At 35.2% G+C, this 14015-nt stretch overlaps 1 protein-coding gene across 2 annotated transcripts; it reads right to left on the reverse strand.

Moving 5' to 3' along the window:
- Positions 1-7145: 7145 nt before the first annotated feature.
- On the reverse strand, positions 7146-13131 carry LOC141598457 (putative WRKY transcription factor 14). Of its 2 annotated transcripts, none has more exons than XM_074418178.1 (4): positions 12349-13131; positions 10106-10246; positions 7854-8059; positions 7146-7752 (listed from the first exon to the last, which is right to left on the reverse strand). In XM_074418178.1, exons 1-4 carry the CDS (start codon positions 12855-12857, stop codon positions 7271-7273), a joined length of 1338 nt encoding a protein of 445 aa, XP_074274279.1. In that variant the 5' UTR covers positions 12858-13131; the 3' UTR covers positions 7146-7270. The 2 variants fall into 2 exon arrangements, with proteins under 2 accessions (XP_074274279.1, XP_074274278.1); XM_074418177.1 differs by having other exon boundaries at positions 10106-10249.
- Positions 13132-14015: the final 884 nt, after the last annotated feature.

Raw genomic sequence — 14015 nt, forward strand, 5'->3', positions numbered from 1 at the left:
AAATGTTGCTTGCAACAATCCCGTTTTGTCCTTCTCCCTAGCCCCGATACATCCCTTATTTCATACTACGTGCATTTCTCATCTTTTGCAACCCGTTCGATCATAGGATTGTTTTACACACTAGATTGCGGACACGTTCTCACGAGTCGTAGTAGGAGAGTGTTTGGCTACTTTTTGTACAAAAACACCCGATCTTCAAATGAGTGACGAGTGAAATCGTGAGGATGTCGTTGACCTAGGTCCTCTTAGTCATGGGCCTTGAATTGAATCTTGTGTTAGTCTGTAGACTCGATGAACCAACTTTGTTTCCCCTTTTTCCCCGCTCTTGAATTTGTTTCTTGAGCTCTAGCGGTCACACTTGGTGACTTGATGCCACCCTTAGGAGTTGGCACCTCCGTTGGAGTTCTGAGACGGCATTTCCCCGACCAAAATCATGTTTTGAAACTGAACACTCGGCCACTTAGATGAGAAAAGTGGACCATTTTTGTTTGATGCATTCTATTCTTTGACTATGTGCTTCATGTGATTGCATTTCATTTTTCCGCAAGCCCCCACTTGCCTTGCGTTGAGGTGCATACCTCATTGCATTTCAACGTGAGTTGAAGGGACGGAGGAGGTCCGTTAATTGCCTACCATCGGCTATTATTAGTATAGTTTAAAATAAGGGTCTTGCATGGTTCATTCTGTTACTCGAGGACGAGTAATGCTTTAGTGTGGGGAGATTTGATATGTGATTAGCTTACGCCATTTTACTTCCCGTTTCTCATGTATTTTGCCTTCTTTAGCAAGTTTTTTAGCTCACTCTCGCTCGGGTTTTGCCCTTTATTCCATGTACCTCGATATTATGACTCCCCGTACTCCTTTGTAGGGGATTGGCCTTGGAAAAGGCAAGACGGAATGAAGATCGAGTGAAGGAGCTAGCTCGTGTTCGCTTGAGAAGAAAAGGAGTTGAAAAAGCTGAGAAGTGTGTTCTGCCGGCACACCGGCAGCCGATCCTGCCACCGGCAGAACACCCCCACCTGACATTACCAAGAGAAAGGAAAAAAAAGATGAAGAGTATGCTCTGCCGGTAGGCCGGCAGCTGGTCCACCGGCAGAGCACAACAACCCACATTGAATTAAAGTTGAAGAGAAATAATTGATTGGTCTCGCTACCGGTAGACGAACCGGTAGATGGCCAACCGGTAGAAGACACACCAACGAAGACTTTGGGGTATAGAAGAGTGTATTCTGCCGGTAGGCCGGCAGCCGGTCCACCGACAGAACACGCATGCCAGTTATTTTCCAAAATTCCAAGTCTAAATTGCAACGGTCTCGCTACCGGTAGGCTGACCGGTAGCCAGTCCACCGGCAGAATGCAGCTGCTGCGGATATTGGGCTTCATTTCCTCTTCTTCTCTAATCCAATGAAAGACTATAAATACCCCCCTCTCTTAACCATTTGTACACACAACCCTAGATCTAATTTATTTCCATTCTCCAAGTTTGAAACTTTGCTAATTACTTTGTTAATCTTTCCCTAATTAGAACAAGTTCTTCAATAATTATATCATATTTAGTGCTAGAAATTGGGTTGTAAGAAGATTGAAGGTTTCTCCTTTCTTATTTCAATCTAAGTTCCTTTCTTTGCTATTGAGTTGGTATAATTTCTCTCCTTAATTTCATTTGTTTACATTTGGTTTTCTCTTAAGTTTTTTTTAGTTGTTTATGTTAGACTTCCACTCTTTGTTGTTTAGTTGTTGTTTCTCTCTCTCTTGTTCATCTTTTCCTTGTTCACCATTGTTGTTTACACCCAAAGATTGAGTCTTTGAGTTTCTTGTGTTAAAGTTTGTGTCTTTTTGGTTCAATCCTTATCCATCTTAGATTAACTTGACTTACCTCATAATTTGTGTTGGTTTATTGCATGATTATAAGTAGAATTTTTTCTTCCACCATGTTTATGCTTAAAGAATCCATCTTTACTAATTATTTTGTCTTAACAACCATGATTAGTGAGTAGTCTTTTACTAGGACTCGGTTTGACCCAACATGAGTAATTTCACTAATTGATTCACATAAAGGCTAATTGTTGGGGGAGATTGGTAAGGGTGGTCTAGAGGGTTGATTTGGTTTATGGGTCAATTTTGGGTAGTGTCGATTTGTAACCCTTGTCCACCAACGAAAGTTGGTTAGGTTGTGAATTGGGTACCCGGAAATTGGTCTTATCACTAACCTAGGTTGAGACCGAAAGGGAGAACCAAGGGAAGGTACCGCTAGGCTAGTATTTGAAATCGACCTCCGAGAGGAAGAGTGGGATGACCCGGAATACGATGGGTGCTTAGTGACCTTAGCCAAATACTAGGCTACCTTGGAAAAATGCATGTTTTTCGGATAGTTGGGTGTTAAGTTAGGGATTCCGACCTTCGAACCAGAGAGGGGGGTTGGTGGGTAGAGCTAGTGTCCTATTATGAGCCCGAGAGGGAGTTAGTAGGCGAATTAGAGCCATCTCCCCCTTGCTTGTCTACCCTTATGATTAGCCTAGGGAATCGTGATGTGGAATTACGAATTGTTGTGGGAGAACCGAGTTCTAGGCCTTTTTAATCATTTGAATTACACCTTAATCTTATCTTGCCCATTTTCATCTCTCTTGTTAAATTGCATTTTATTTTGTTTAGTTTAGTTGTTAGAATAATACCCTACCCTTTTTATTGTCGACTTAGCTAAGCTTAAGGATTAGAACGATTAATACTCTTCCTAACTCCTTGTGGGATCGACCCTCAATAGTGTACAACGACAACCGTGCACTTGCAAAGTTTAATTTGAAACCATCAGTATAGTATTACAGTTTCAATCACAAAAACACCAAAAGAAACAAATCTGTTTGTCCCGCTTCCGCATTTTAGTAAATGGATCTTTTCTCGTATCACTTTCGATCATAGATCGGGATTTACCAATTCAAATAACCAATTGTGGCCTTTAATCAATTACTCGTAAATTAAAGGTTACAATTAACAATATAGTCTAATAAGATAAATTAACCTAATCACCTAATTAATGACCCTTTACTTTGCATGGATTTCCTAAATCCTAGCAAGAGATTTAGCTACTCATAATGAAAGTAATAATAGCAATTACAATAAATATAGTTAAAAGAGGATTCATAATGAAATGAAAGCAAAGAAAAATAAACACAAACTAAATATTAATAAAAAGAGGAAAAGAAATAACTGAAACTAATTATGAAGAGAAAAGGGAAGAGTTGAATTGAATACCAAATTAAGATCCAAGGGATTTGCAAAGTAGAGTAGAGATTTGAGTTCTAGATCTAAAAGTTTAAGGAATTGAGTTTTACGTAATATCGTTTCAGAGAGTCTCCTAGCATAAAAATAAAGACTAGCCTAAATAAAGTTTACAAGAGCTATTATACTAAAGCCCAAAAAAAAAAAGCTAAGAGAACCATGTAATTGGTCGATCGACACAGGAGCTTGGTCGATCGACACTCAGTGTAAGGTCGATCGACAATGCTAGGATGGTCGATCGACACTATGTTGGTGGTCGATCGACAATGGTTGAAAGCTCTCCAAACGTGCCTACCGTGTCTATTGAGCAGTGTCTAATGACATATGGACTGATGGTGGATCGACATAAGAAGAGTGGTCGATAGACAATGAGCAAAGTCTTCAATGTTTGATGGAGTCTGTGTCTATTGGCAATGTCTAACGACATATGACCCCCTGTCTATCGACAATAGCAGCAAGTCAATAGACATTATTAGACAATATGTATAAAACTCCATTTCTTGCCCTCCTAAGCTCATCTAAGCTTCTCTTCTACTCCTTTATTGAACGGATTTGGCTTCTAAATGCATAAATGAGTCTCAAACCTGCAAGAGACATGAAACACACCCAAAGCAGCAAATAAGGGAGGAAATATAATGAAATAGTCAAATAAGTATATAGAAATGCACACCAAACATAGGAATAAACGCATCTAAAAGACACGCATCGGGTATTATTAGCTTAATAAAGTAGTTAAAGTGAGTAGTTTAGCAAGAGATTTAGTGAGTTTCGGGTTATGTATGAAGGTTGTAATTCGTTTGATTTAAGCCTTGGTTTTGTAACTCCTATTTATGTTTGTGATAGTCGGTTTGTGACTAATGGTATATGTGGCTTGGAAGTCAAACTTAAAGAAGTCTACGGTGACCGTTCAGCAAAAGTCAACATTGGGACAAGCTTCAAAAACCCGATCTAAGCCAAAGGGAACAAGGTTAATAAGTCATATGAAGCTCCCAAGCCAAGAAATCAAGTCGTGATGAGAACAAGGCGAAGACAAGATTTTGTGGTAGAGTTTAGCGAGCCACCGCAGCCTGCGGTTCCTGCAGTTGTCACGTCATTCTAATTTTGTCTCTTGTGCAATTCAAGGCTCAAATCCCGAATTTAACTTAGAAGTGGGTGCATCCATAACCCATATAAATACCCTATGCTTTTGAGATCAAAACATAACCTTACTTTTGAATAATCTTATAGTGAGAAAAACTTAATCTTTCCTTATTTGTGTTTATCTTTTCTTAATTAAGTGGGTTGTAATCAAACTATGGAAGGCTAATCTTCCATTCATGGTGTCATTTGAACAAGTATCTCAATTTCTAAAGCTTTGTAAGATTATCTACTCTTCCTACTTCTTTTAATTGTTGCATTTCTCTTCAATTCTATTGTCATGTTTGATGAATGTATGGTAGCAATAGCAAACCTTTCATGCTCTTCATTGAATTATTGCAATTCCTAGACTATGTGTCTTAGCATTGATAGTGCCCAGTCCCGCCCGGACTACCTCTATTTAACATTAAAATTTATGTTCAATTAAATAAAATTACTTTAAAGTTGCATAATTCACAATTAAATTTATCATTAATATATTTTTCTTTGACATATCTTAAAATTATGATGAAAAAAATTACTGTATAAGACAAATTCACTATTCCCGCGATTAATATTTTACTTAAATCGATTGGTTAGCTAATTGTTCATACATACTTTCTTTTGTTGTTAGTTTTGTTACTTTTATTACATTCGTTATTACTATTGTTTCTTTTACTACTTCCGCCGTAATTATTATTACTTTCACTACTGTCGCATTAATATTGATAATTTTTACTATTCCTGTTGTTACTTCTATTACTTTCACTACTCTCACTCGCTGCTAATATTGTTACTTTGACTATTCAAATGAATGATTTATATCATATTACTATCTATATCCAATATTACTACAATTCTTTTCACTACTAACAGAATAACTTTTACTATTTAGGCATGCAAGTTTAAGAGGCTTATATATTTATATAAATATATTACATATATGTATTAAATCAAATCGAAATAATTATGAAATATTATATTTTTTGGAAATCTAGCTTGATTTATTTACCTTTTAATAATTTTCAAAATATAACATACTTTATATTATATTTGTGTAGGTTACATAACATCTTGATACTAAGTAATAACATAAGTAGACATGTCTATTTTAAGAAAAATCACCATATTATGTTCTCTAAATTTATAATTCAACCAAAACTATATAATATTTATATTGAAGTCACTTGATCAGGTCTATCACATAACGCTATCGATTAAAAATTATATAATATAATTAATTTGTATAAATTTATTTAAGTACATCGAATTCCATTGATTTATGAATTATATATGTAGTACTAGTATTGGTGGCTTGGTGCCGGGTTCCGTCAATTTGACATTCCGAAATTCAGAGTTATTTTTTTTTACTGAAGATGATGATTGCAACCTAAGAAAAAGGCGCAGAGAGAATAACAATCTGCACTTGAGAGAGGCAGGCAAAGGGCAATTGGACAAGCATTATTATGAGAAAGATAGTCGCAAGTCTAAGTCTAGTGATATAAACTAGACGAGTATCTAATCAATCCATTCTTTCCCTAACTTTATATATAATGTCTGACAAAGATGTACTTGTAACTGTTGAAACCTTCTGTTCCCTTCGCTTTTTGTTTACATCCATCAATAAATTCCAAAAGGAATCTCTTGGGCCCCTTCTTTACCACTAAAACAACTCATCTATCCAACCCTACAATTCAGGATTAGATGCATTCCACAATGTTTCTTCTTTCTTCCCTCCAACTATGTCTCTTATTTTGGTTTAATTACTAACAATTTAAAAGAAGGCATTTTGTCTTGTTAGGAGCAAAAAGTATGGTTTCAATATTATTTTTATTGTTGAAACTCTCGTTTTAAAAGAAGATATTTTAACAACTACTCTCTCTGTCCCGGTCAATTATTGTCCTTTGGTTTTGGCACAAAGATTAAGAAAAAAATGAGAGGGTCAATAACTAAATTACAAGTGGAACAAATTGAATGAGAGTGATCAAATTACTCATCAAGTTTATTCTTAAAATAGAAAGAACAACAAATAACTGAGGCACTCAAAAATAGAAAAGAACAACAAATGACCGGGACAGAGAGAGTAAAACTTAGAAATCTCAAAGCTAATTGTGAAGGGTGATAATTTATGTGTTATTAACTCAATTCGTAGTACTTGGCAAATTGTTTAGCAAATCTCTAGTATTATTAAGAATGTGAATTAGACTTCATTATTTCGATGAAATGATAATTAAACATTGTTTCCGTGAAGCAACAAGGTTGCTGACTTTATGCCTTTTATTGGACATTCATGTCCAACTCTTTCGAGATGGTTTGAAAGCCGATGGCTTCAACCTACCTCGCTCATTTGAAAGGATGAGATAAGTTGATGCTACCTAGATATCAAACTAGTTTTCTTACTTTATTAAAAAAAAAATACCTTACAATTTACCTTAGTAAATCAGAGTTTAATTTCCAAATTCGATTTAATTTCTAAGTAACAATGTAAAATTTGAACATGCATGAACGTATGGAACCCTTTACGGAAAATAGATACGCCGTATTGTATAGTACTTTTCATGGTAATGCATACAAAGATAATTAAGGAATAATAAATCTATATTTTTGTGATTTTTACACCTCATTAAAATGTGACGTATTATAGTAGTAATGATAAAGAAAACTGAACAAAATAAGGGAACTTAATTATCTACTAATGGAAAGTGTTATTTGCACTCCATAATCTCCCTTCTCCACTCTACTAAAGCAAACAATAATGGAATACAAGGGTTACATAATATTAATAGAGTGCAAATAACATTTTCCGAAACCAACAAAAAATTCAAATGTATAAGGGAAATTTCTGTCAAATAAACCCGGCCCCTTCAATATACCCACCTTATTCACTTGTCGAGGCATTGTTTAGATCGTAATCTCCGCTGTGGTTCGGAACATTTTGTGTCCAATCGAAAAACCCGCTAAATGGGTCAGATCCCTTATTAGTGTCTTGGGTGAACAAGATATTGAGAGGATCATCACCTTCAAATTCTACTAAATTCGTGAAAAAATCTTGACTGTATTGTGCCTCACAATTTGTTTCTTGCATAATTGTTGGACGATAATAATTATTAATCTCTTGATCCCCGTCATAACCTTTGTTACTATTTTCCTCTATTTTGTTTTCCATTTGTATTCCAAGCTCTTCAGTTTCTTCTTTGGTACATGGCAACGTTGTGGTTGTTATTGTCGTCGTTGTAGTGGTGTTTCTGCTTGAATTACGTACATCCAATAATGGCATGTTTACCATTCCCGTGTCAATATCGTCTTCATGATTAACTTCCTTATTATTAATCTCTTTCTTAATTAGTACTCCCTCTGCTCCTGCGAAATTTCCAACATTTTATTAATAAATAAAAAGGCTAAGCTTATTATATATACGAAGTACTCGTCATAGATAATGGCTTGAGACCATGAAGATAAACCTTTTAGGTTTGGTGAAGAGAGCGGAGTAGTCCCTTTATTAGAAGGCTGGGACCTGGAAGAACCAGCAAGGGCATTCCTTTGAGTTGGCCAAGGGTGATTGTGCTCCGAAGTGTAAGTTACTACCAACATATTTGGGTCTGTTCTACTTCTTTCCACTTGCTTTCTTGCTGAGCACCCCTTTGAACTACTACATCTGTAATATCCCCTGTCATTTTTTCATTTTATAAATACCTTGTTAAACGCAATTTTCAACGTAACACAAACCAACAATCACAAAACAATTTAAACATGCATGTATATACTCCTTGTGTAATAATGTTGGAATTAAATTTGCAGAAGTTTTTAGGGTTATTAGAATAAAAGAGAGAATTGAGAGACGTCTTTCACGTTAAACTAATTCAATTAACAACAGCATATTCTTTCCTACCCGGCCAGTTGTTTACTTACTTCGTTTTGGGTGTCTCATTGATTTATTTACCTTTTTATATATGGAAAGTTTTTTATAGACAAATTGATCATTCAATTGCATTATCTTCTATCATCTATTAATAATAACCAGAAATAATCCCCTGGTCTCTTGCGTGTTTTTTTTTTGTGTAAAAAATAAAGTTAAAAAAATGACTGGGACCGAAGGAGTATAATCAAGGTCCTTATATAGTCATTATTACAAATGTTTGTCACTCACTAAAACCACTAACTACATGACAAATGGGTCAGTCAGACCCGTTAGGCTTGGGTCAGTTTAGATGCGTCACATTTTCGGGTTACTACGGGTTGAGTTGGGTTATTCTGGTCTCGAGTCTCTTTCTATATGTCGGTCGGGTCAAGCAGATCGAGTTAATTCGGGGTCCAGGTCATTTTCATATCAATGATTAAGAGAGAAAAACTCATGTTTAATAATATTAACTATTTTTAGTTTAATTTTGATGATTTGTTTCTTTATCTTAACGTAAATAATATAAATTAAGTGTGGTTTTAAATTAGTCAGTCCAAGTCTTTTTGTTTCAATTAGAATTATGTTTTATCGGGTAATTTCGGGTTTGGTTGTTATGGATCAACAAAGCTTCGGTCATGTTTGGATGGAGTCGGGTCAATTCGGATTCCAGAACACCTTCGGGGATTGTAGTTTGGTCAATTGCTCGGGTCAACCTTTTTAAATCAGGTCAATCTAGTTGAATTTGTTAAGTCTACCAATGTAAATTATTTTAGAGTACCACTCCAATACAAAATTTACAAACTTTGACCGCATGACACAAAAATATTTGTACTTGTTATAATAAATAGATTACGGCCGATTTTCGAATGAAGGTTGTCTTAGGGTTTGTTCAGGGTGTGATATAATGATATATGCCCCAATTATGCATTGTTTAAGGAGTTTGTTTAAACACATCGCTGAAGTATTTTTCTACCTAATTCACTAGTGGTTGAATATTTGTTTATGGCCGATTTATAAGAATTCAGGTTGGAGATAGTAATTTATCAATTATTTTAATTGTTTAGATAGGTAGGGGAATATTAATGATTACTTACACAATTTTTATGAAGTATATAAAATTACACAAAATCTCATTGAAGACGCCGATATCCGTCACAGACGGATACCATTTCCTCTCACAAAATACCCATAAGAGGTGGGTGGGGGAGTACATGGGCCCATGGGGTGTGCCCCACCTTGTTCCCTCTCCCATTTTGTGAGAGGTCTTCAGCTTGTGACGGGATTAAGCAAGACGCTTTGATAAAATTATCATTTTCATTTGAACTTAACCAACAAAAAAAAATTTACTCGGTACTTTTTTATTATTATATATTTATATGATTATTTGATCACATGTTTTGGGTCGAAATCTTCATTTTAAACGGGCATGAGTTTGACTTAATAAAAATCGTGTTTTAACAATTTTCAAGTACGGAACTATTCAGACCCATAGAATTTCACTAATTTTTTTGTTTCATGAAAAATTTTGTTTTATCTTATACTCCGTATAAGTCGGGATTTTTTTAAGCCGCACTAGTAACAAGACAAAGTAGAGACTCAAATTTAGCTAAAAGAGGGCATATTGTACTAGACTTGGTAAACGGGTCAATCGGATTGGGTTTGGGTCGGGTATCTCATTGTTTTCGAGATAATTCGGGTCATTTTGGGGTCTGTTTTGATACACCTAACTTTTTGCTAGCTCCTCTTTTTCATTTTATGTAGTTATATTAAGTAGAAGTAAGAAAAGTAGTAGAGAAAGAGGGGGAAGAAAGAGACCTAGGATAAGGAGAACCTTTGATGGGTTTTTGGCCGTATTTCCTCCATGCCCACAAATCAGAAGGTACAACTTCTCCTGTTTGCCTGCTATTTGCTGCCGCTGCTGCTGGTATACACACTACTTTCTTCGCTTGGCTTTTCCTGCTTTTTTTGTTTCCATACAATAGAGTAACTAATTAAGGGCTAGGTAGCACCAAAACGGACACGGACACGGACACGGACACGACACGGACACGTGATACGGCATCCCATGAAATTTAGGACACGGGACACGCTATTTAAATTTAATAAAATATATATTTTATGGTTATAAATAACGTATGATTTTATTTTTGTAATGTATTTGATATTAAATTTACATTAAGTGAAGGTAAAATTTGAGCTTGACTATAACTAATTTTCATTTTCCACCCAAACTCATTTTCTAATCAATCTCTTTTGACATTTTATTCCTCGTCTAAAGTATAGGCGTGTGTCCGACGAGTGTCGGGTGTCCGGGTGTCCGACACGGTGTCGGACACGGGACGGCTAGTTAGGAGAAGTGTCCGTGCTACCTAGATTAAGGGCATATATAGTTTAAGACCAATCTATATATATACACTATACGGAGTACTGTTATCATTATCTTGGGAAATCTATAGCCTAAGCTCAATCAATAGTGAGTGTATGTATGTAATGCTCGCTCCTACTCCCTTTCAAGTTTGAACCGTGTATTTCTGGAAAATGAAGAATACAAACGGAAACTTGCAACATAATGTACGTGAATCATGTAAAATATAATGATGATATGGCATCCATGACCTATGCAATAATATGCAATGCATAGTTTGTATACTCCGTAGCTCTTAGCTAACTATAGGGAGTAGTCATTAGTCAAACCAGTTGACTCTTTACTTCTATGAAAATTTCTTTTAGGGATTGAACACAACGCAAAATGAGTTCCAACTCGAAATTTTTAGAATAGTCGAGATTTGTAAAAATAAAATGCAAATGAGTGACGCGGACCTATTCCTTATAATTACTTTGAAATAAACCACATTTTTGTAAATATTTCGAATTAGAACTTCATTTAAGAAAAAAAAAATTCCAACTTTATCTCGTTAATGCCACATTAACTTAAAACGTATAGCCATGATCATCATAGTCTACCACATACTAAACTATGCTAAACTAAGATCGTAAAACACTTGAGGTGAATTCATCTTACTTACATTTTTGGAGGTCCAAGTTTAAGAACTTTGTCCATACACCAACTATGAATTTTAAGTATATTACTAGCGTATTTTATAATATGATTTTTACATAGTTACATTTTTTATAAGCAAATAAAACTTCCATAAAAGAATAATTTTCAACCAATAATTATAATATATAATTAAGTTGATAAAATGATAGTTAAAAGAAATGAGGGGGGTATTATTTGGATGAAAAACCTCCGGATGCAAAAACTAGAAAAAATGGTCCCTTACCAACCTATCAATTACTACTAGAATACTACTCCCTAATAATATTCAGTGTCTAATACATTAAATTAGAGTACTTGCATAAAATTAAAAGTCAATAAGAAAAAACAATTTTTGTTTTTTTTTTTTTGAACGAGGAACCGCATGGCTATTACTTTACTTTTTTTTGCAAGACTGGGTAGATCACGGGTGACGTGATAGCGCCGCAAACCACGTATACTGAGTAAAACCACCCGAGGGTGACATGCTCGAAGTCTATTAGGCATGGACTCGGGCCAAGAATGCTCCACAAGATTTTTGCTCTTGGGGAGGCTTGAATCTGGGTCTCCTGGGAATTTCACCCAAGTTTTAACCACTAGACTCCACCCTTGCGAGCGAAAAAACAAATTTGCAATAAAAAAATGTACACAAATTCTCATTTAAGACGGCAGTGTCGGTTTTAAGTTTAAGATGGTTCAAATATCATAACAGTTGTGTATATAATGCATAAATACACAAATAGTATGTACTTGGCCCGTTTTAATCGTAACACAAATAGTGCCGTCTTAAGTAACACTTACTTAAAAATACTTGTATATATGTTCTTGATTCTCGGATCCCTTTAGCAAATAAAAACGAGTCTACATGATGTTGCATTAATAACATTCATTAATTAGGGGTATATATAAGTATTAATATAAGCAAAGTTGGTCTGCAAATTCGCAATAAAATAGGTTATCCCTATTATTAAATATACTAGTGATACATGTTGAGAGTTGATGAAGCAAAACTGAGATTTACCTTCTTTTAATGCCCGAATTTGGTGGTGAAGAGATCTCAACTCCGGCATTTGACCTATCTTTAGGAATGCTGCAACTTCCATTATCAACGCTACTCATCATCTCATTCGACAACAACCCGAAACACGTCTTCGCAACCTTAGGTGAAGAAGTTGCCATTATCGGTGATATCTGAACTATTTTTGAACAAGAGTACATGTTACGCAAGTTACTTGTTTGGGCCGATGCACAAACCTGCTGCATCGGCCCACCAGTACTTATATTATTTCCATTCTCCAGGAAAGGTAGGGGGGTTGTTAAGGCATCGACATCTTGAACAAGAGGATCCGGGAATGGGTATAGATCATGAAGCTCGTATGACTGTTGGTTTCTACTTGAACTATTTGGCTCACCAAAGTCCCAACCTGATACTGGATCACTGCTTCTGGCCGTGGTCGTGATCGTACTGTTGTTTACAACGCCTCCGCTAGCTCGGACTATGTCAGCTAGATCACCTAAATAATTATCCATATGGCTTGGAATTTGGCATAAATTAGTAACATGTTCTACACTAAATAACACATGTAATAACGTTTTAAGTGGTTTATTGTACGTATTATGGAGATAGAACAGTGGAAGCTAAATTTAGAGAAGATAGAGAATTTGTGAAGAATTAAGGAAGGAAATTAAAGCAAAAAGCATGGTGTGTAATTGTGTATTGGTAAGAGAGATAATAGAGAGCGGAGGAAGAGAAAAGGAAGGCCGCTGACTTTTAGCTACAAACAGCTATTCTTCTACACGCAACATGCAGAGTAAGTGAGAGATATATGGAATTTTTTATTTTTATTATTGCTAATCAATTATTAACTGTCTCAACTTTTGTCTTTCATTCATCAATCATATTAAAAATCACAAATTCTCACTTTAATCCGTCTAAACCTGCAGACGAATAGTGTAACTCTCACAAAATAAGATTGGATAGTTCATCAAGTGGATGGAAAATAGACACCCTAACTTGCCCTCCCACTTGCATTTTATGAGAGAGTCACTATTCATCTATAATTTTAGATGGATAGTGTCCGTCTACAATGAGACGGATTGATTAAAAATTGAGATTGGAGAATTAATAAAAGATAATTGTATTATTGATAGTTATTCATATGTCTAAATAAATTCATTAGTACTATATTTATACTATTAAAAAAATCTAAACTTAATCATAAGTTCTCACAATATCGATAACATAATACTCCCTCCCATCCATCCTTTTTTCCCCTTTGAAGTGGGCACGGAGATTAAGGGTGGGGAGTATAATATTGATAAATATATGAGTGGGGTTTGGTAATTGGAGAGAGGTATGAATAATTATGATTAAATATTAATAAAGGAGATGAGTGGGGTTTGGTTATTGGAGAGAGGTAGGAATAATTAGAATTAAATATTAATAAAGTATATAGTGGGGTTTGATGAGTGGAAAGAGGTAAGAGTATAATATTAATAAAAACTTTCTCAAAAAGGAAAGGGGAAGAAAACCTGAATAATCCGTTTTAGGAAATAGGGAAGAAAAGAGTGGATAGGAGGGAGTATAATTTTGTAGTTATTTTTTATGGACGATATTTACTCTTTTATATACTTTTTGTCATTTTCTTCCCTCCCATGCCCTCCTTCCTAAAAACAAGAAAAAAAATA

The sequence above is a fragment of the Silene latifolia genome, chromosome 9 (genome assembly GCF_048544455.1).
Source record: "Silene latifolia isolate original U9 population chromosome 9, ASM4854445v1, whole genome shotgun sequence".
NCBI lineage: Eukaryota > Viridiplantae > Streptophyta > Magnoliopsida > Caryophyllales > Caryophyllaceae > Silene > Silene latifolia.

Bases quoted from the DNA above. Each gene is read 5' to 3' on its own strand.
- LOC141598457 (XM_074418177.1), bottom strand. From the start codon at position 12,857: ATGGATAATTATTTAGGTGATCTAGCTGACATAGTCCGAGCTAGCGGA. The intron at 10,250-12,348 runs GTAAATCTCAGT...AAACAAAAAAAG, and splicing joins AATTCGGGCATTAAAAGAAG to CAGGAAAAGCCAAGCGAAGA. The intron at 7,753-7,853 runs GTTTATCTTCAT...GAAATTTCGCAG, and splicing joins CTCTTCACCAAACCTAAAAG to GAGCAGAGGGAGTACTAATT.